Below are 24,131 nucleotides of genomic sequence, written 5' to 3' on the forward strand. Positions count from 1 at the left end.
TTTGGGGATGGTGGCATCTTTGGACAAATTATTACTATTCTTAATTTATATTAATATTAATTAATATTCTGGCCCATCTATTACTCTAAACATTAGTTTCAAACCTTCAGAATTAGAAACTGTGGTAAGTACAGATGAAAACCCTAAATTTAGGATTCTTACAGAATCTGAGACTGATTCACACCTTGTAACTCTAGCTACTGGGGATTAGCATGCTAATTAGTTTGCCTAATCAACCATGCCAGCAACCAAGGTATTGGGCAAAAATCAACACATTTATCAACGGCATTGAATTGAAAGAGGACCACATCTCCACCAGAATGAATTTGATTCTGTACAAATAACATGGATTTAGAGGGAGGAAAATGGAATGCAAAGAGGAGGGGAAGAAGGACTGGGGGAGAGTAAAAAGAGAAAGGAAGAAAAGGAGAGGGAGTGAAGGAAGGGAAATGGAGAGAGAGAAAGGAGAGAGTAAAAAATGATGGGGTGGAGAAAGGGAATTAGGGGAAGAAAAGGGAGATGGATTCAAGAAGGGAGAAGAGAGAAAATGCAAGAGAAAGGGAGAGCAGTGAAGAGATAAGCAGGAAAGGGAGAAAGAAAAAAGTATATGAGCAGAATGGCATAGTGGATGAAGTGGTTAGGAATCAGGGATACTGGAATTCAAGCTCTACTTCTGATTCATATTGCCTTTGTGACCTGGAATACTTCACTGAACATTTCAGTGCCTTTAGGCACTGTACTAGGTGACAGAGATACAAAGAAAAATGAAAGAGTCCCTGCCCTAGAGAAGCTTACATTCTTTCATGGGAGATAATATGCACATATATAAGTATATACAGAACACATCTAAAAATAATACAAAGTGTTCTGAGGCAGGAAGGTACTAACAGTGGGGGAGTGTGGGTAGGGAGAAGGAAAAGGGACAAGATGGCACTCGAATGAAATCTCAAGGAAACAAAGGATCCTATTGATGGGGTGCTTGGGTACATGTGCTGTGGCCCCAATTCTACAACCACATTTCTCTTTAAAAGTCACATTTCTCCCTAGCCTCAAAACACTATTCCAGGCAGTTTCTCCCAGCCCAAGGATACAGCCTGCCCCAGTAATAACCGTTATCTCCCTTCCTGCTACAGCAACCAGCTGCACTTATAGAACTTATTAGTCTGAATCAACTGTGTACTGACTGAACTGGCTGTGCACTGGGTCATAACGACATTTACTACTCACGGACCAATCATACGTATCTTAGACTTAGACATACATATATTCCCTTACACTTATCTTGTCTAACAAGACATTGATGAGAGCAACCTGGTATTTCTGAACCAGCCCTGACCACTAGTTGACTTAGTGACATTTCAGGCCTAAAACCACACCTTGGGCTATTTTCCAATGAATTTTGGGTAAAATATCTGTGCAGTAGATACCAAAAGTGCATGTTCCTTTAAGAACTAACCATTCCTTAACCACTCTCTAATCACACCTTGAATCACCCAGTTAGCATATTTGGCACATGCTAAACTATAGAATATCCTATATAAACTTCACCTGTACCCCTCTAAGGTTGCAGGTTCCCTAAGAACTCTTGCCACCTGAGAAGCATAATAAATCTTTACCTTGACCTCAACAATGCTTGGGTCCGCAAATTCCTTTCAGGCGACCTGGCCCTGGTACTCCGGTCTTTGTGGGGGTCTCACTCCCTCCCCACTTCCAGCCCTAATCACTGTGAGGCCAGGATAAGAAGGCTGGGCTTTTGGGGAGGCCAAAGCAAAGGCATGAAAATGGGAGATGGAATGTAACGTATGAAGAAAACTGCAAGAAGGCCAGTTTGGCTGAATTAGGTAGAACTGGAAGGGGACTGATCTATAACAGGACTGAAAAGATAGCATGGGGCCAGGTGGTGGATGGCTTTAAATGCCAACAGAAAGAGTTTGTATTTTATCCTAGAGGCAATTGACAATTCTCTAATATTGAGCAGGGGAGATGTTGACCTTCACAGTACAGGAAGTTTCAGAAGGGAAAGTTCTCTGACAATTAACTCACTGGTCTGGCAAAAATAAACATACAAAACAACAATTAAAAGGATTCTGGGAAAAATCTAAAAATCTAAAGCAGACAAGGTGTTGCTGAGGGTTACTAGGTGGCTCTCAGGATGGTTCCTGGAGTGACACAAGTTCAAAGGCCTCAACCAGAGAGCAATCTGAACCAAGAAACTAAGACTTGATAAGATCACATAAAGAGAAAATCTCTCAAAATCTTTCCTCACATGTTAACTACCTGTGGGACTTTGGGTAATTCACTTACCCTTAATTCAGTTTTATCTATAAAATGAGAGGGTTGGATTAGATAGTCTCCAAAATCCATTCCAGCTCTAGACCCAGGATCCCATGATTGGAATGGAACTCAAGGACCCTAGATTCAACTCTATGTCAAAATATCTGGATCTGGAGGGAAAAGGGTTGAGGAGCTTAATTCTTCCCATACTCCAGAGTTTACTCATCTGTAACACAAGAGGGTATAGATCTCTAAGATCAATTTTTCAACTCTAAAAGTCTGATTCTATAATAGCTAATGGTATACAGGGACCAAGACGGTGGGGGTGGGGGAGGGTTATTTTTCAGCCTTCATGTCCTTAAACTCCAACTCCAGGATCTTATGGAAAGGGAAGTGTGGTATTTTGACACTCTTACCTCATTAAAAACAAAGCAAAACAACAAATAACCAAGAGTTACTAAATCCAAAAGCCGATAAAATATAGCCCATTTCAAACCTGGGTCTCTTCTATTTGGAATCTCAGCTACCCTACACCATCCCAGGTGGGAGGCAGCCTGGCAGAAAGCTTACAGGGCTAGCCCCAGGGTAGTTTTATGCCATGGGCAGGTCACTGAACTTTTCTGAGTTTCAGTTTTCTCATCTATAAAATGGGGCTAGCAGTACCTACTTCACAGTAGGTTTATGAGGAATAAATGAGAAAACACATGCAATCTTTAAATCTTTTAAATCTTTAAAATGCCAAATAAATGTCAGTTATTTCTCCCTCCAAAGTTTTTCAGAGACTTGGGATTCAAGAGGTGGGAAGGAAAAGAAAGAAAAAGATACATAAGAAAACAATGAACTTAGGCCCTGGGAAATATAAGTCAGGATCAGATTTAACCTTCTCTCTCAGAAGGCTCAGGTTAAAAGCACAGCAGGGATCACTCTCTATTCCAGGAGACAAAAATGTCTCTCACCAGTGAAGAAATATTGTCAGGGTGAAGAGAGCATGAGACGAGGGTCAGGTGTTCTGGGCTTAAGTCCCAGTTTTGATTTACTTCGAGCTGCCAGAAGGCTCAATATCTCACCCCACCTCGATTTCCTCCAAATAAAAATAGGAAGAAAAACTCTCCTCGCTTCCTACCAGTGGAGATGTGAGAGCCTAGGGGATAATGGCATGTAAACCTTACCTTCTTGCCTCATACTTTAGGCCTTTCTTTTAATTGTGGTTACATCTTAAAACGTTTCCCCAGTGCTAGTCAGAGACATTAGTCAGAAGGACCACAAATCTGAGTCAGAAAGGACCTTAGAGATGATCTAGTCCAATTACCTCATTTTACAGATGAGGAAACTGAGGTCTAGAGAGGTAAATGACTTGCCCAAAGTTGCACAGGTGGTAGAGCTGAACCTCTGTTTCCCTGACTTGCAGTCTAGAGCTCTTTCCACCATACCACATTGTTTTCCCACTATTTCTAGTCTATTTTTTGAGGTATCTGTGCTGCTTCTAATGTGAATTATAGTCATATCAAAAAAAATTTTTTTGAGGCAATCAGGGTTAAGTGACTTGCCCAGCCTCATATTAGCCAGTAAGTGCCTGAGGCCATATTTGAACTCAAGTCCTCCTTGACTTTAGCCAGTCACATCAAATTTTAACCCTCAAATGGTCTTAAGCATCCTAGTCCAACCCCCTCAATTTTACAGAAGAGGATTTCGAAAGATTATGCTTCTTCATCCACAGAACTGTTTGCTTCTCCATATGTTTTGTTTCTTGTCTTGAGATAATTTCCTCTGCTATAATAACTCCACAGTAACTTCTTTTCTTAACATCATAACTTATGGAATTTAATGAAATTCTAAATAAATGATACCCATTGTCCCATTCCTTTGACCACATGAACCCAATACATTGAATGAATACATGCTTCAATGGGGAAGGGGGGTGTCTGTGATGAGATCACAGACTGGAATTTTGCATCATCCTTTCCTAGCTTCAGAAGGGCAGAAATGAGCTAAGTATCTCAGGAGAGAAGAGCTCCCAGTGAGGGCTATTAGAAAGCACATCCTACACAATCCTGTCTCTGCCTCCCTTGCTATGGAAGCTGGCAAGGGGGAGAAGCTGTAGACTGTTATCTGGAGCAGAAGAGAGCAGAAACATCTCTACTGAGCAACTCATGCTGCTCTGCTGAGCACAAAGAGGATGGACCCCCAACCCCACCCCCACTCCCACTCCAGCGAGAGAGAACAAAATGGACAGCAGTGGGTGAAAACTGATTCTCTGGGTGAATAGATACATCCAGTGAATACTCAGGGATTCAGATTCTGCTGAAAATCAAAGAGTCTAATTACACTGATTGGAATAAATCCAGGATGCTTTTAGAGTGCTCTAGCCCAAAGATTGTCCTCTCCTAGTCCCATCGTCAGAGAGATATACCTCCCTCTGCTAAACCAAAGGCTATGGAACTATAAAGAAGGACTATTTCCTCCTCTGGTCTAAAACTTCCCCACCGGTTCTGCCACCCCTAAGCCCTACTGGCTCCAGGCATAGGCACACGAAGCTTGCCAGGCCTGGCTGGCTAGACCACAGACTGACCTATTCATGGCCATCTTCCAGAACCCTTTCATCCCTGTACTCAGAGTACAATAAGTGCATTATCATTGCCAATTCATCTATTATTGGAATAGCCAGGAGCCGGAAATAATGAAGAGCAATATGATAATGCACTTATTACACCAAGTGAATCACATGAAGGATTAAAAAGGAACTAGGCTGCTAAATGAAAGGGTGATCGGGTCAGTCTGCCATACGGCCTTGGATAAGTCCCTTTCCCTTTCTGGGCTTCAGTATCCTCAAAATAACTCATATTCACATAGTTCTTTAAAGTTTCCAGAACATTTTACAGATAACCTCATTTGAAACTCACAATAATCCTGAGAGGTGAATATTTTTATTAATTCTATTTTACAGATGAGGAAATTGAGGCTGAGAAAGGTTAAGTGCTTTGCCCTGGGTATTCTTGCTACCCCCACTTTACAGTCAAAGAAACTGAGGCTGAAATAGGTTAAATGACTTGCCTAGGGTCACACAGCAAGTGAGGATCTTGGATAGGATCTGATTCTATGTCTTCCTAACTCCAAGTCTAACACTCTATCAGTGGCTCCACCTGGCAGCCTAATCCTCATCTGTAACATGAGATGTGTGGACAAGATAGAGGTAGTGGTGACAGAAACAATATTAGCAGTTCACATTTATATAACTTCCTTTAAGATTTACAAAGCACTTTTCATCCATTATCTCATTTGATTCTCACAAAAACTCTGGGAGGTTGATGCAATTTTCACTCCCATTTTACAAGTAAAGAACTTGATGCTGAATCCTGAATAGATTGTTGTAAAATTGACTGCTTAAATATAATCGATCAATTAATACACATTTATTAAGTACCTACTATGTGCCAGGCACTTTGCTAAGTTGTGTTCATCCTTCATTCTCGAAGAGAATCATGACATCACAGAAATGATGACATGACTTGCAACTGACTTCGTTTGAGTGAGGGAGGCCTGTGCAAGGGTACCAGCCTCACTTTCTCCTCCTGAGCCATCTGGATTCAGTGACCAGATATTCATCAGGATGACTGCAGATGGCCCAGGATGCAGGGGGAGACCTTGGCCTTTTAGGCTAAGACCTTTTCAGGTACTCACTTAAAGTGAAGTAATGCCCATTCAGTGAATAGGTCTCTTTGAAAAGTAGTCAGGGGATGGCTCCTTTAAGTAGAAAAAAAAAGTAAATAAATCACGCTGGGAGGGGCAGGAACCTCAGGGTTGTTGTTGTTTCAAAGAAAAACTGTTACTACTGACATTCACTCTAAGCCAGGAGGGTCCAAAAACATTAGACCACAATGTGGTCCACTGGAAAAAGTGCTATCTCTAGAGCCAGAAGGCCTAGGTTCAAATCTCATCTAAATCACTATTGATTAAGAAAATGCAAATCAAAACAACTCTGAGGTACCACATCACACCTATCAGATTGGCTAACATGCCAAATCAGCAAGATGATAAATGTTGGAGAAGATGTGTGAGAGCTGGAATATCAATTCATTGTTGGTGGAGCTATGAGGTGATCCAACCATTCTGAAGAGCAATTTGAAACTATGTCCAAAGGGCTATAAAAATGTGCATACCCTTTGACCCAGCAATACAACTTCTACAGCTGTATCACAAAGAGATCATAAAAATGGAGAAAGGTCCCACATGCACAAAAATATTTATAGCAGCTCTTTTTGTGGTGGCCAAGAACTGAAAATCGAGGGAATGCCCATCAGTTAGGGGAATGGTGGAACAAGTTGTAGTATATGAATGTAATGGAATACTATTGTACTATAAGAAGTGATGAACAGTTGAACTTCAGAAAAACCTGGAAAGACTTACGTGAACAGATGCTGAGTGAAATGAGCAGAACCAAGAGAATGTTATACACAATAACAGCCACAGAGTGAGAGGACTGTTTCTGATAGACTTAGCCTGTCACAACAATGCAAGGATCTAAAACATTCTCAAAATACCCTTGATGCAAAATGCCATCCACATCCAGAGAAAGAACTATGGAATCAGAATGCAGAATGAAGCAGACTGTTTTCTCTTGTGTTATGTTTGTTTTGGTTTTTCTCATGGTTTCTCTCATTCGTTTTAATTCTTTTATGTAACATGACTAATGTGAAAATGTGTTTAATAAGAATGTATGTGTAGAACCCATATAGAACTGCATGCTGTCTTGGGGAGGGAGGGAGAGAAAATTAAAAACTTATGGAAGTGTTTGTTGAAAATTTAAAAGAAAGAGATTAATTTTAAAAAAAAGAAAAAGAAAAAATAGTAAGTGTGTATAAAGATAAGAAGACAATGAGTAGAAGAAATGGGGATATATGTTCTACTAGAAGAATATAAGGGCAGTTAGGTGGCACAGAGTCTGGAGACACCTTCCTGAGTTCAAATCTGGCCTCAGGCATTTACTAGCTGTGTCACCCTGGGCAAGTCACTTAATCCAGTTTGCTTCAGTTTCCTCATCTATAAATTAGCTAGATAAAAAAATGGCAAACCATTCTTTGCCAAGGAAACCCCAAATGGGGTCATGAAAAGTCAGACACAATTGAAAAAATGACTGAACAATAAGAAGAATGTAAGTTCTTTAAAGGTAGGGACCGCATCACTTTGGTCATTATATCCTCAGTGCTTAGCAGACTACCTGGCATAGAACAGGCTCCTAATAAATGCTTGTTTGATTGGGTTGGTTTGGGTTGGATTCAATGGATGGGTAAACTCTCAAGGAAGTAAGAAATAAGAGACTGCCAGAGTCTTCTATGAAAGCTGGAGCCAGAGAAGAAACAGAAGCTTAGAAGAAGCAGACCTGGGATGCCATGCTGTCTGAACTGAGTCTGCCAATTAGAAGAAACAGAGAGAAGAAGCTTGTTTATCTCAGTAATTAGGAGGATTTATGGAGAGTACTACCTTAGGCTGAGGACAGAAACACAGGAACTAATAAGAGAAATAGAATAAAGAATCTTTAGGGTCCTCCTAACAAAATGAACCTGGGAGGTTTTCTTGTATTTGGAATCAGGGGACCTAAGTTCAGATTCAAGCCATCTGGGCCTCAAGGGCTCATCATCCATAAAATGAGATGGTTGGTCAGCAGTTCTCTTTTTGGTCTGACAATTTTTCAAACTCTTAAAAATTATTGAGGAGCCCTCTAAAGAGCTTTTGTTTATATAGGTTATAAGTATGGATACTTACCATATTGATGAAATTATTTAGTTGGTTTATATTTTATATATAAATAATATATAATTGTATGTGATATATTATATATCAGTATTGATTCATATAAAATATCAATAATAAACTCATTAAATTAACATAAATCACACATTTTTATGGAAAATTACTATATTTTCCAAAACAAAAAAAATTGTGAGAAGAGAGGCATTATTTTATGCACTTCTGCAAATTTCTTTAATATCTGGCTTAATAGAAGATGGCTGGATTCTCATATCTGTTTCTACTTTCAATCTGTTGTGATGTTGTTTGGTTGAAAGATATGAAGAGAAAGATAGGAAGAGAGAAGGATATAAGAAGTCTCACACAGATATGTAGTTAGAAAAGGGAGGTACATTTTGGAAAATAACATTATTATTATTAATTATATTATAAAAATAGTTTTCAGCTTCAAGGGTCCAAAAACCACACGTTGAAAACATGTAGTCTTAATGGTCTCTCAGGACCCTCCATAACACTTTTACTCCTAAAAGCCTGACTTCTTAAAACCTCTCTATACTTCCTTCCCCTCCATTCTGAATTCTGTTCTTTCTTATTTCTGTTACCCTGAATTAATATTCATTAGTATAGAATTTCCTATCTTAGTAAATAATTTACTATGAGGATATTTACTCTCCCCATTTTGCAGATTACAAAACTAAGGCTCAAAGAAGGCGAAGTGACTTGACCACTGCCCTGAAGTTATTAGGGTTTACAGCTAGGACTCAAACCTAAGTTTGATCCATATTTTGACCTAATAATTAGATCCAAATCTAATACTCCTTCCATTATGCGAGGCTGCACCTTATGAATAATGAATTTGATAAGTTTACTGAAAATGGTATGGGTGGTATTCCTCAAATCACAATTTTAAACTGTAAGAAGTTTCCTCTCTAACACTCCAGGATATCAATCAGTCATCAATAAGTATGTAAGTGTCTACTATCTTCCAGGCATTGTGCTAAGCACTGGAGATATAAAGACAAAAGCAAAACAGTCCTCACCTCAAGGACATTACAGTTTAATGGGGCAGACAACATGGTAGAGCACTAACTAGAGGCACAGCACCCTTTTGGAAGCTGCTTTTCTAATTCCCACTCAAACTGGTAGGCTAGGTCCCCAGAGAGTAGCTTAATAGTTCTACCCTGGGCTCCAGGGTAACTTGAAGGTGTTGAGGTTTCTAGTATTGTTGCACATGAGCCCCCACCTGGCTATTTCTCAATGACAATCAAATAGTAGCTTCAACTAACTTTTAGCTAATGTATTTACTTAGATGGTATAGTAACAACAGTTGGAACAAAACATTTCCCCCAAGCTTGGAGCATGCTCTTGCCTTACATGTTTCCTGGGGAAAGGGGCTTAAACTTGAAGTACAAAGATAGTGAATCACACACACAGGAAACAAGTGTGGCAAAGAACACCTTGTAAGTCCTAGCATTTCGAGTTCTTTTTTTCCTTTATGAAGTCCTCATGAACTTCCCCTTAGGTATAACTTGTTTTTGTGCCTTTCTAGAGTCTGTAGCCACCATTCTTTCCACAAGGTACCACACTCCTTGAAATTCCTTGCCCCTTAGGAAGCTACCATTCTGGATCTATATTTATCAGTGTTTGCCCTCAATATACCTTTCTCTGCTCCCAGATGGGTATATTGTCTGCTTCTAGTCTCTAGTCCACTCTCTCTAACAACATGGTCAATGGATTGAGGAGAGTAGAAGGAAAGAGAAACTCTCTCCTACTAATCCCCTTACCAAGGTTGCTTCCCTCTCAGAGTGGAATCAAAGTGGAATCTTCAACTCCCAAACTGAAGTCTTGACCCAATTAAAGGGGTTCACCCTTCAGGTTACAAACAATCATATTTACATATGATGTCCATATTATGACTGATTCTGTAACTCAAAGAGGTGTTCCAACCAGATAAAGGAATCGGGACATAGAACATCTTGTTAATGGATGTAAGAGGTAAAAAGCTATCCTTTATAGGTGTATATAAAATATACACAAAATAGATATACAGTAATCTTGGAAGGGGAAGCATTAGCAGCTATATATTACCCATGCCCATCATGATACTACTGACTTCAAAATAAAAGCTTCTTGAGGGAAAAGACTGTCTTATTTTTATATTTGTATCTCTAGCATTTGCATGATATCTGATACCTAACAGGTTCTTAATCAATGCTGGTTGACTGACTGTACCCCTCACAACTTTCACTTTCAACTGTAAGTGGAAGGGTCTATTTTTTAAGTTTTATGTTTACATCATGCCCTAGATGCTAGTGGCTTCTTCTCCAAGGAATTTGGTTTCTATATATTATGTATTTGCCCTTATAGGTACAAGTTGTCTCCCCCATTATAATATGAGCTTCTTGAAAACAAGGACTGTTTCATTTTTGTCTTTTTTCCCCAGAATTGGTAAATAGAATTTACAAAATCATAGTCTTAGAGAGAGAAGGGACCTTTGAGGCCATCAGGTCTTATCCCCCCATTTTACAGATGAGAAAATTGAGGGAAACAGAGGTTACATGACTTGCCCTGGGTCAAACAGCTAATAAATGTCCATGGCAGGATTTGAACTCTTGTGTTCATGACTCCAAGGCCAGCATGTGAGTCACTCCACCATACTGCTTCTCTGGTAGGTGTTTAATAAATGCTTATTAGTTGATTGATTCCCCCTTATCAAGGATTCAAAAGCTTAGTTGAGGGAAAACTGTGTTTATTTTCACTGACCTCTAACTGAAGTTTAACATTTCCTTCAGTTATCTAAAACATTTACCAGATCGTAAAAGGAGTCCCTAACACAAGAGAAGGTTAACAGTCCCTGCCCTGGATTGTTTCAGTTGGCTTTCATTTTGTCTTTTGGTGGGTGTACAAGAAGAGCTGCAGACAGAATGCTGGATTCCAAGGTTCACAGAAAGGAGAGGAAAATCTTAATCTATTTTGGTTTCCAAAACATTCAGCTTTTTTTTTCTTTTTGCCCTTTAAGCTAACCTAGCACAATGGACTAATGTCTTCAGGGAACAATACCATGTATAATGACTCCTAATCTCTTTCCCCTGGTTCTAACAGAATTAAGCCCATCATCCACGTACACTGTGGATTACTTAGTATTCCCTTTAATTATTATCCAGAGCTGGAAAGGACCTCTAAACCATTCAAACCAAACCCTCTTATTTTGAAAAGGAGGCAGCAGACGCCCAGAGAAAAATGACTTTTTCTAGATGATAAAGGTAAGTGGCAAAGCTCACATTAAAAAGAGGAATCAGATGTCTTGACTCCAGAGCCAATGCTCCATCCCCTACTTCCTAATGATTTCTGGTCTTGTGGTAGCTTCTCAGAGTGTGCCCCCAAAGAGCCCTGTGAATAGATTTCAGGGAAGGAGGCGACCTGGGAACTTGGAAAGGGAAAAATTTTTTAAATTTTTTTCACTAACCTTTAAGTGAATTTAGTATTTCCTTTAGTTACATATTAAAAGTTATTTTGAGAAGGGATCCATAGGTTTTACCACACCACTAAAGGGTCCACAGCACAAACAAGGTGAAACACCCTGGTTCTATTTGGAAAAGTTCCATAACAGCTGTTCATTTGAAGGTTGTGTAATTCACACTCTCCTCAAGGTCATTAACATTCACTTTTACAACTCCCACAAATGAGTGACCAAATGCCTCTGGTTAAATCTCTTTTTTTAAATCATCTTTAGCACCTGAAACAGTGTTTCTGCCCCTCATTTGTTGTTTTTCAGTCATGTCTGCCTCTTTGTGACCCCATTAGGGGTTTTCTTGACAAAGACACTGGAGTTTTTTCCATTTCCTTCTCCAGCTCATTTTATAGATGAGGAAACTGAGGCAAACAGGGTTAAGTGATTTGCCTAGGATCACAAAGCCAATAAGTGTCTGAGGTCAGATTTGAATTCAGAAAGATGAATATTCTTGACTTCAGGCCCAGCACTTCAGACCTAGATACTTAGGTGTCCTCTGCCCACAATAAGTGCTTAATAAATGTCTGTTAAATTGAATTAACTAAACAAAAACCAGGAAAATGAAGAGAATAAGCATTTGTATACAGTGCCTACCATATGCCAGGTACCGCATTAAGTACTTTATAAATATTATCTCATTTGATCCTTACAACAACCCTTGGAAGTAGGTACTGTTATTATCCCTATTTTACAGTTCCTCAAACTAAGGCAAACAGATTAAGTGACTTGCCCAGGATCACACAGCTATGAAGTGTCTACAGTTGTATTTAAACTCAAGTCTTCTTAATTCCTGGCCTAGTACTCTAACCAATGAGCTTCCTAGTTGCTTCTAACCAGTACTGTAGAACTGATCTGAATTGGCAATGAAGGGTTTTGAACAGGGGAATAGCCAAATAAAAACAGTATTTTGGAAAGATTAGTCTGGTGCCTTCTTGTAGGAAGGATGGACTTGAGGGAGCCAAAGCTGGAGGCTCCTCAGGTAGGAGGAGGCTATTAGGTGGCACAGTGGATAGAGTGCTAAGCATGGACTCAGGGAAACCTGAGTTCCAATTCCGTTTCAGACACTTACTAGCTGTGTGACCCTGGGCAAGTCACTTAACCGTGTTTGCCTCAGTTTCCTCATCTATAAAATGAGCTGAAGAAGCAAATGACAAACCACACTAGTATCTTTGCCAAGAAAACCCCAAATAGGGTCACAGAGAGTCAGACATGATTGAAATGACTAAGCAACAATAACGACAAAATCTATTGTAAGCAACAACACTGCTCCCCCCCCCCCCAAACAAGCAAGGGCCATTCAGTGGCCTAGGTTAGGTGAGGTCCTAGACTGGGGTGATGGCAGTGGGACAAAAAGAGAGTTAGGAACCTGGTGATTAATTCATATGTGGAGGAAGAGGGAGGAATTACAGATGACTCAGTCATTTTAAATCTAGATGACAAAGGGAAAACTGATATCACCAAAAGAAACAGGAAAACAGGGAGAGGAGGGTTTGGGAAGTGAGTCAGGTTTTTTTTTTTTGTTGGGGGAAGGTGATGAGTTCAACCTGAAACACAATTTTAGACGACAGTAATAATGATAATAATGACTAACATTTCTATAGTGTTACTATGTTCCAAGCACTGTGCTAAGTACCTTATAATTATTATCTCATTTGATCCTCACTACAACCCTGGGAGATAGATGCTATAATATGCCCATTTTACAGATGAGGAAACTGAGGCAAACAGAGCTTGCCCAGGGTCACACAGCTGTAAGTATCTGAGGCTACATTTGAACTCTGGTCTTCCTGACTCCAGGCACAGTGCTCTATCCACTGAACCACCTAGAAACTCAAGAAGAAATTAGAAATCTGAGTATTGTTGATTTAGTGCTAGAATAGATGTGTAGAGCTGAAGGCCATCTAGTTCAACCCCTTTATTTCACAAATGAGGAAACTGAGGTGCAAAGCTGTTACATAATTAGTCAAAGGTCACCCCAGGTAATAAGAAACTGGACTAGGAATTGAATCAAATTTCTCTAACTATAAATCCAGGACTATTTCCACTACACCACACTCCTCTGCTGTCAGGAGAGAGGTCAGGACTGAAGCTACTTTGGAAATGGTCCATCTAAAGGATAAGAATGTAAAAAGAGATTCAAGATACAGGGACAAGGACTGAGCCTGGGAAGAGGAACCATTAATAGGGACAGAGAAAGGTCAATATCATCTACCACCCCGCTTCTCTTGAAGCTCTCCTAGGCTCTGAGGCATTGGTTTCATCTTATTTTTCCTTTGGTTTCCTAGGTTACTTCAAGATCTATCCTCCATCTCCTCCCACTTCTGATGGTGGTGGGAGGCCTGAGGCTCTATGCAGAATTCCCTACTCTTTTCCCAACCTGACCCCTTGGGGAGCTAATCCCGCTTGTGATTTCTGCCTCCTGTGCCTTTGTCTCATCCCTCCACTAAGGCCTACATATCTTCAGCCTTCTCCTCTCACAAACATGTCCTTTTCCTCTCTCTGACTGAGCAGCTAGTCCCAATTGAGCTGCATTCTCTTATCTTGCTGCACTTTCTTTCAATCAGCAATTTGAGTTCTAACCAAAGGTGCACTGGTTATGTTTAACAAGTGGTTCTTCAAAAAAATGTATACAAGACAAGTTTAATCTGCACTGTTAATATTTTACCATCATTTTCTTAAGTCTAGACAATAAGCAAATAAAAAAAATGAGCTCTGATTTGCTGACTTCTGAGGTTTAAATGCTCATACAGAAAATTTAACAATCCTCCAGCACCTTTAACATAAAGGTGCAAGGAAGAAATTCTTATAGTCTACATGAGCCTCCCAATCCACCCTAGTTATAGCACCAGGAACATTTGATAAATACTTGTTGGCAATGATTAAGGACAATGAAAAACTATGAATCCAGGGTTACAGACAGATACAAAAACAAAAACATGTCACCATGAGCACTATGGGAAACATGAAGAGAATCTGGCTAGATCAATCCTATCCCAGGCCTCCAGGCAGAGTAAGGGTAAATTATGAAGCCAGAGAGTGAAGAGGAATTGGGTTAGCCTAGGTGCTAGCAGGACCATGGATCTAGGTCTGGAAGGGTCACCAGAAGTCATTTAGACCAATTCCCTCATTTGATGGATAAGGAAATGGAGCTCCAGAGATATAAAGTGACTTGTCCAAGTTGCATACCAGAAAATGTCAGAGGTAAGATTTGAACTCAGCTCCTCTGAATTTACAGCCAGCACATTTACCCACTGTCCCCCCAATATGTTGTGATGAAATGGAAACAAAAAAGATAAAAGAGGGAGGGGAGCAAAAAGATAAGCTTAGCGAATTCTGAGAAGGAAACCCAAGCTCTAGGTCTCCCATATCCTCCTAAGCTTTCCCTGAGGCCTGCAGCAATGACTCAGAACCCTGAGAAACACATAGGTATTGGGCACTGAGACAGGGTATGGGGTGATACCTGATAGGCCAAAGCCATAATTCTAGGGATCCTTGGAGCCCTGAGTGGCAAGATGGTGAAGATATTACTACAACTAATAATAATACCTTCCATTCAAGAGATGCTTTTAACTTTCTTCAAAGTGCAATCACATTTATCATCTTATCTGATCCTTATAACACCCCTGGGAAGTAGGGAGGTCTAGTATTTTGAAAATTTTCCTTTTTATTATGATGATAATGATGATAAACTTCACAGACGTCAACAAACATGAGCATTCTCTATACAAAGAAGGAAAGAAAGAAGACTGCATGGGGAGTCATCAAACTCCACAATGTCTAGTTTGTTTATAGTATTTCAAAGTTAACAAGGTAGCTCCAACACTGAGATCATTATTACCTCTGTCCTCATTCCCTTGTTCATATCCCTCCCTCTCCACAACTCCAGCTCTCTGCAGATCTCTCCAAGCCATACAATTGGTTATGCAATACCGCAAAATGGCCTTCCAAGTCATCTGATATGATTCCTTCAGCTTGGAGACAGTGAAAGTAAGATTCAGAGTGGCTAAGGGCTTTGCCCCAAGGTCACATAAATAGTTAGGGCAGCGAGGTGGTACAACGGAGTGAGGAAGATTCATCTTCCTGAGTTCAAATCAGGCCTCAGACACTTACTAGCTATGTGACCCAGGGCAAGTCCCTTAACCCTGTTTGCCTCAGTTTTTTCATCTGTAAAATGAACTGGAGAAAGAAATGGCAAACCACTCCAGTATCTTTGCCAAGAAAATCCCAAATAGGGTCAGGAAGAGTCAGACATGACTGAAATGACTCGAAAACAACACACAGGTAGAAAGTGGTGGATAGGATTTGAACCCAGGTTTATTAACACTAATTCTAGTTCTCATTTGGCTGGGTCTTGTAGGTCACTAGTGACAGGGCTATGTCCAGGCCTTCCAACTCTTGGTTCTGTGTAGTTTGGAGGGGGTGAAAAGAGGTGGATAAGGTTTTGAACCATAGACACAGTGCATAGAATTATCCTCATCCTGAAACTTCCTGGGCACTTCTATCTTTGCTGTAGATTTAAGAGTCCTGGATATAACAATGATGTCACCTCCATCCCTGGGGAGCAGTGTCAGAGCTCTTCTCTCCATTAAGCAATTACCTGAAGCATAGAGAAGAGAAGGCTCTTACTGTAAGCCACCCAGTGAATCAACAGAATGGAGGGGAAGAAAACTGACCCCATACCATGGAAACAGTCCTAGACAAGGCAATGGGAGCCCTATAGCTATAGGGTCATAGATGGGACTTTGGAGAACATCTCCTCCAACCCTCTCATTTTACAGATGAGGAAACTGAGACCCAAATAAATGAAGTGACTTGTCCAAGATCACAGAGATAGAGTCGTTAGGATTTGAACCCATATCTTCTAACTTGACTCAGGGCTTAACCCCACCCCCACTCCCACCATTGTACCCTGTGCTTTAGTCTTAGCTCAGTCACTAACATCATATGATCTTTTTTTTTAAAAAAAAAACTCTTTTATTTTCAGTTTCTAATTCTCTTCCTCCTTCCTGCCCTTCCTCCAAACATGAAAAAGTCAAATAGGATACCTATTATACGTGTAAAGTCATTGTTGTGTGGGCTTGATCAATTCAATCTCTTCAAATTTTAGGTTTTTCACCTCTAAAATGATGATCCCTAAGGCTCCTTCCAGTTCTAAGTTTCCAAGAATCATGGCTTTAACTTCTTACCCTCTTCCCCATACCCCACTCTATTCCAAATTTCCCAGCTTTCCATGACCCTATATGGAAAGGGTCTAGTCATTTATAACCATTGGAAATGGTACATAACCACGATTTGTTGGGAATACAAAGACTTCCTTTGCAAGGTTGGAAGGAAGGGGCAGAGGTCTATAAAGTAGAGATGAATGCTGCTTGTACACAGGCCCAACTTGTCCCCAGCTCTGGATGCATCTCTGTGTTAGAACCCAGTCTCAGTCCTTCTGCCCCACCCCTCCCAATCCTTTTATATCTTATATATATATAATCTTCCTATTCTGAAGATGGATAATCTCTTGCCTTTCTTTGATAGTAAGAGGTATATTGTACCCTGCATAGAATTCTCCAGGGCCACTGCTCATAACAACCTAGCAGGTAGCTCTAACTGTTCTTTGTATAAATATGAATACAATAAAATAAAAATAAAAAATTAATAAAAATACATAAACATAAACACTTCTTTCTTCTCCACCTTTCACTGACAAGGTAACTTGTCCTGAGTTCCCAAGTGTGCCAGGACAGGCAAGAATAGGTAGCCCAGTGTCATATTTGGCTTTATTTCATTTCATTTTATCCTATTTTATTTTCAACTATGTAAAACCAGAAGCCCACAGTGATGGAACAAGTCTCCAAAAATTTAAAAATAAGTAACTGCCACCCTTCTTACATCCTCCCTTGTGCCCTGAAAGGTAGGATACTAGAACAGTGAATGAGGCTTAAGGAAACCTACATTCTAATCTCAGCTCTGTTACAAACAAGCTGGACAACACTGGAAAATCTCTCTCTCTCTCTCTCTCTCTCTCTCTCTTTCTGTCTCTGTCTCTGTCTCTCTCTCTCTCAATCTCTTTCTCTCTCTCTGTCTCCCTCCCTTTCCTCACCTGTAAAATGAGATTAGACTGGATGATGTCTAAGGTCCCTTCTGGTTCAAAAATTCCAGTTCAACAGTCTTATTTATAATAATAAAAAAGAAAACAAATAAAGAAAACTGGAGAAAAGCCAACCGAATTATGGCACCAGATGAAAATGGAAGATGAACACCACTTAAGGAATTATAAAATATAAAAGCTATCAGGAGGAACAAGAAGACGTATATAAAGCACAATAAGAAATAGCTCAAAGAAAGCAAGAGGGGAAAACAATGGCCACAATGTCTATGACTATGCAAATAACAATAGCCACCGAGGCACAATCTGGAAAAATACAGAAATAGATGTCACAGGAGGGGATGCAGAGACAAACAAGGCACCCTGGCTATTATTTGTAAAAGGAACTGGGTACATTTTAATGCATTTATGTTCAATTATTTTAAGTTTTGTGTTTATTTCAAATGGTTCCTTCTAAACAGCTGAAGAGTACATGGGATTTGATGTAACTGTAGACTACTCACTGGACTACATCTGGATGAGAATAAAGTAGAATCCAAATCTTGTTATAATAATGATGAAGATAATGATAAAGATGAGGATGAGGATGATGGTTCGAGGAGTCCACCAGACCTAGACCCCCAAGAAGTAAAATCGCACTCCACCATCAGTGAGGGTATCAAGGGACCTATTCATGTCTGATGTTTCCTACTATGGAATTGTTAACAGTGACAAACTTTGGGTCTGGGAACACACAGTCAGAGAATCTTATGATTGGAGAGGACTTCAGAGGCCATCTAGTCCAACCCAGGCCTGAACAAAACTTGCCACTAACAACACATGGGATGAATGGTCACTCAGCCCTTGCTCAAGACCTCCAGTGAGGGGAATATCACTCCCTCCAGAGGGAGCCCATTTCATGTTTGACCAACTCTAAGTGTCAGGAAGTTTTGTCAGACATTCAACTTAAATCTGTCTCTGCAACTTCCACTCATTGTTCCTGGGAATGACCTCTAATAAGAACACATTATATACCTCTTCCACATAACAGGCTTTTCAAATATGTAAATATGGTGTTGCTTTGAGTCTTTTCTTTTGGGAGGCAAAACATCCCCAAATCCTTCAAGGAATCTTCCCAAGGTCCTTCACCATTCTGGTTCCCTCTTCTAGACATTCTTTTGTTTTATCAATGTCCATTCTAAAATATGGTGTTCAGCAGAGCCACAATTAGGGTGAGAGCAGCCAGGGCCTTGCCTCATGATTATTTTAGGGGATACATACAGTATCTGCAGTACTTTAGCAACAAAGCTAACCAAGTGAGCAAGAATAATCAATTTAAATTGGTCACCATCAGCTAGGGTCAGCTTTCCTCCCCACTTTCGTGCTCCCTCTTCCCCTCTCGAGTGGTTGTGTGGTGTTAACAGCAGCCCTAGAAACCAGAACCAAACACAAAACTCTAGGTGTGGTCTGACCAGGGCAGGATCTGCTCCATTCAACATCCCAGGCTCCCCTTATTCTCACAGTCCTAGGATGCCTCCCAATAAGAGGTGGAAATGAAAGACCCAGGTTCAAATCTGATCTCAGATACATACTGGCTGGCTACGTCACCATGAGCAAATAACATAACCCCTCAGTATCCCAAGTACCTCTCTTGACTACAAATTACAGGGGAGGTGGTAATCTGAACTGATAGAGGAAATTCCTCACCAAGAGCTTGCTACACCAAAAACAATTCAGGGACTATCCAGTCATCATGATGCCTTTTAAACAACAAATGCACTTAAGGCCTCTGGATTCCTAAGGTGGCCCTCAGCCCCACCCCTGCCTTCATCTCTCAGAGGAATCAAAGGTACTAGCCACACTATGTAGTACCTACAACAAATAATGATAATAGCTAGCATTTATATAGCGCTTTAAGTTTTATAAAGAATTTTTAAAATATTATTTGATCTTCACCACAACCCTGCCATAGAGGTACTATTATTATCCCCATTTTACAGATAAGGAAACGCAGGCTGAGAGATTAAATGATTTGCCTAGATCCACACTGCTACTGTGTCAAAGGCAGGGTCTGAATTTAGATAATTCCAACTTCAAGGCCAGTGCACTATCCCCTCCATCAACGAGCTGTCCAATTCTTGGTGACCCACTATCTATTATTCCCCATCAGATGCACATCACCATCTCCCCTTACTTCTCCTCCTTCGCTCTTCTTTTCTTCCTCTCATTTTCTCATTGCCTTTCTTTATTGACCCTGTCTGGGGCCTGCTGTGGTTGTTACCTAGTGCTGGTGCCATTCATTGTTGATCCTTGTTGCGCGACCTTAAAGCTCACACACCCTGCTGAGAACTGCTCATTTGGCTGATATCCTGACCCATGACCTCCCTAGGGCATAGGGATCAAGTCTTACTGGGCTTGGCACTAGATCTTTGTGGCTAGATTTAGGATTCAGGCAGCCAGTTTGTATTTCAGGTCATCATCACCTGAAAATCTTTTACCCTCTTTCCCCTGACATAGACCACTGTACCCTGGAATTCCAGCCCAGAGTTCATGGGTCCCTTATAGCATAGCATTCAAGAATTCTTCTTCCCTCATGGAAGCTTACTCCTCAGAAAGAAAAGGGTATCAGGTCCAGAGCTGTATAGAAACGAAGAGAGGTACTGCAGGTGATATAGGAGAGAGAAGTCAGTCAAAGATCCTGTCTAGCTTTCCAAAGCATCTGACTTCAGGGGCACAGGCCTTGGAGTCAGGAGGACTTGAGTTCAAATCCATCCTCAGATATTTGACACTTAACTAGCTGTGTGACCCTGGGCAAATCACTTAACCCCTATTTCCTGGGAAAAATAAATGAATAAAGTCTAAAAAAAACAAAACAAAATGTTTGACTTCATGGGCAGCAGAATCAGATTAACCCTTGGGGGTAGCTGTGCATTAGCTTATGGGCCTGTAAGGAAACATCTGTATATTAATGAAGTATCTGCCAAGTAAGCAGTACATGGGATGGAGGGAGAGAGGGAGGAGAAAGAAGTGAGGGGTTTCCAGCCTATTCTACTGATAAGCACTATCCTTTGGTCCCAAAGGAAGTAATTTTTACTTCTGTTTTCCATAAGTGGATGTCACTTGAATGACAAAAGAACTGGGAGTTGGGCCAGCCACTAACAAGCTATGTCATCTTGGGCAGGTCATTTTAGGTCCCTGGAACTCGATTTCTCTATCTGTAAAATGAGATGGTTGGACCAGATCAGGAATTCTTAACCTGAAGTCCTTGGATAGATTTCAGGGGGTCTGTAAGCTTTGTTGAGGGAAAAATACATCTTTATTTTCACTAACCTCTAACTGAAATTTAGCATTTCCTTCAACTATGAATATAGGGAACAAACATTATTCTCAAAAGGGGGTCCATAGGTCTTACCAGACTGCTACAGGGAAAGGTTAAGAAGCCCTGGAATAGCTGAGCTCTGAGGTCCCTTTCGGCCACCGAGGAGCTCGTAGGAGAACCTAAGGGTGCCCCCCTCCCAGTATCTCACCTTGTATCTGGTAGCCAGGAGCTCCGTGGCCTGCTGTTCTCGCCTCAGGTCCTCAATCATCTTTTCTTTCTCCTCCAACAATTTCTGCTTCTCCTCGTTGACCAGGCTGTGGTCATCCTGTATAGCCGCCTTCTCCTCCTCCAGCCTTTCCTTCTGTTCCTGCAGATAATTCTCCATATTCTTCTCCAGAGGGACCTCTGGAGTAGGCTGGGGTGGTCGGTTGTTATTGATGTTATCATCTTCCTCTTCAGCAACCCAGGCCTCAGTTACGGAACCTTCTGGGTACCCCTCGATGGCCACGGACTTCTTTCTGCGACTGCTTCTCCGGCGCTTACCCAGCAGCCCCCGCTTCTCTAGCTGAGCCTTCAGGCGGGCAATCTCCTCCTGGAACTCCCGTAGGAGGGTGTCCTTGGGATCTTCGTTCACCCGAGGCTTGTTCTTAATATTTTTGGCCCTGTTGGCAAAGCGCAGGGTGGACAGGCTCTCATCGTAGCTGTGTGAGGCTGGGCCCAGGGTGGCCACCATGATGGTCTTGGCATTGCCCCCCAGAGAGTCCTGAAGCAGGCGGGTCAGCTTGGAGTCCCGGTAGGGGATGTGGGTGCTTCTGCCGTCCACCAGAGCTGAGATTACATTACCCAGAGCAGAAAGGGAGAGATTGATTTTTGATGCTTCTTTGGGCCTTTCTCCGGTGCCACTCCCTCCCCCTGAAGGCTGGGTAGCTGCCCCTCCAGATGTGTTGGTGCCTGCTTTGCCCTGCCTCTCACTGCCAGCCAGGTCTACCAAATTGAGCTTGCCCACCCGGATGTGTTCTTGGCCATCAGAACCCTGCTCACTGCACTCCACTGTGATGACAAATATGGCATGGGAACGGGAGCTGACCTCGTTCATGTGGGTACTGCCCACAGCCCTGGCCTGGTTGCCCAGATTCATCACGTGCTCTATTTCTTTGACATTCTTGGTGACAAAGGAAGAGAGATCCTTGATGTAGACCCCAGTCTCTGGGTTCTCTTTCAGCTCCAGCCTCTTGCCCGGCTCCTTGGAGAGCAGGTCCCGGATCTCCTCCTGGTAGATCTCCAGGTAAGAGGCCCGCACCAGGTACTGCTGGTTCTGAGAACGGGAGATGTGAGTGAAGATGTGCTCAAAGGCGCTGGGGATGACCCCTCGCTGCTCCGGCTCAGCCCAGGTGCCCTGCATGGTATAGGTCTTGCCGGTGCCGGTCTGGCCATAGGCAAGAACAGTGCCATTGAAGCCCTGCAACACGGAGTCTATGAGTGGGCGCACCGTCTCATCATACAGGTCAGCCTGCTTGGAGCTGGCATCATACACAGCGTCAAAGGTAAAAGTCTTGGGCAGTTCCCCTGGGGCTGCCCGAGGATTCCTGAGAGTCACCTGGCCCAGTTTCACGTCCATCTCTAGAATCTGCTCATGGCCAGCTGCCTCTTCTTTCCTACTCAGGGGGCGGCACCGGGCCACCACCTTCAGGGCCTCGCTGGGCTTGGCTTTATTGGCCATTCTGCCGCTCACAGTACTCCCTTTCCCCCCAGCCCAGGTCCCTATCCCGCCCCCGCCCCCGCCCCACCTCCCTCACTGGAGCAGCCTGGGTGGTCTGCCTGCCCTTAAGTCTGGATCCAGCGGGCAGTCCCGGCCCACCGGGGCTGCTCCTCAACGTGCATGCAGCTTCCCGAGGTGACGGAGGGATGCCAGCTGGGGTGGTGGCTGCCGCTCCCACCCGCCCGGCCGTTGGCTGCGGCAGTCCTGGCCTCCAAGCTCCCTGCTCCTCCAGGCGTGCACCACCCCGGGCTGGGGAGGAGGATTAGGCAGAATGACCCGGCAGGGGCAGGAGCAGCAGCAGCGACAGGAGCAGCATCGCGTGCCAGGAGGTAGCCCCCGGGGCCCGGCCCATGCTGGGCAGTAAACAGCAACAATGAGATAAAGAAAGAGGAAAATAGGATGGGGGTGGGTAGCAGGGACCTGGTCTCCTCCTCCTCTCCGACACTCTAGGGCAGTGGGCTGGGAGAGCCGGGGGTCCTGGACAGCTGGGGTCCGGGCTCCTTCATGTCCCTTCCGCGTGCGGAGACGCTCACCTACAGCTCTCCCCAGGGTGGAGGATCATTCATTGCAGCGCTGCCGCCGCCGCCGCCGCCAACGGAGAATGAGAGAGGAAAACAGACAGGGACGGGGCGGAGCAGCGGCGGCCGGGAGTGATGCTGCCGCCCTCGCTCGGGGTGGGGTGAGGGGAGGGGGAGGGGGAGCGCGCACAGACTGCGACTGGCTAGAGGAGAGATGGATGGTCCAGCATCTCCTGCCGGCGCCTCCGCTGGCCCCCCGCTCCCCCAGATAAACACCGGGCACCTCTCATTGCAGAGATCCTGCCCGCCCGGTGGCTTCCATCCTATTCACGCCAGAGCCTGACACCACCCACCCTCGCCCCAGCAGGGCTGGGCTCAGGGCATGCCGGGAGTTGTAGTCCTGCCTTTGTTAACCGAATTCGGGCAGGTTAGGGGTCCTAGTTCCAGCCTTGGATGCCCCGCTGGGGAGGCGGAAGGGCCCCGGATTTCCAGGGTTCAGTCTTCAGTGAGACTGGAGGCTTTAGGAGGCTGATCCGCTGAATCTGCCCCGTCCTTTCCTGCCTCCCGATGGCTTCAGCTCACCCACTGAGCCCCTCCCTCTCCAAGCATCTTCAGTTATCGAGAAAGGTAGCAAGGTGGAAAGGGCGTTGGGTTAGAACTCAGGACCCTGGAGGTTAGTTCTTTCTGCTCCTAACTTGCTGTGCGACCAGGGCTGTGGCTTTGAATGTCTCAAGGCCCCATATGGGAAATGAGGGGGCCGCTTTAGATCAGGGGTTCTTAAAATATCTTGACTATTTCCATATAATTGGAAATTATGTAATTGTAATTCTATAAGTTTTATTTCATACATTTAAAACATTCTGAGAAATCCATAGGCTTCATCAGCCTGCTCAAGAAGTCTACGATTCCAAAAAGGTTAAGAACTTCTG

General features: G+C 42.8%; 1 protein-coding gene across 1 annotated transcript in view; it reads right to left on the minus strand.

Moving 5' to 3' along the window:
• Positions 1–23,541, minus strand: part of KIF3C (kinesin family member 3C) — a 63,981-nt gene extending 40,440 nt beyond the window's left edge. The window contains exon 1 of the mRNA XM_072633926.1: positions 21,134–23,541. Coding sequence (XP_072490027.1) covers positions 21,134–22,645 — 1,512 coding nt within the window. The 5' untranslated portion in view covers positions 22,646–23,541. The remainder of the gene's footprint in view (positions 1–21,133) is intronic.
• Between the last annotated feature and the right edge of the window lie 590 nt (positions 23,542–24,131).

The sequence above is a fragment of the Notamacropus eugenii genome, chromosome 1, assembly GCF_028372415.1.
Source record: "Notamacropus eugenii isolate mMacEug1 chromosome 1, mMacEug1.pri_v2, whole genome shotgun sequence".
Classification (NCBI taxonomy): domain Eukaryota; kingdom Metazoa; phylum Chordata; class Mammalia; order Diprotodontia; family Macropodidae; genus Notamacropus; species Notamacropus eugenii.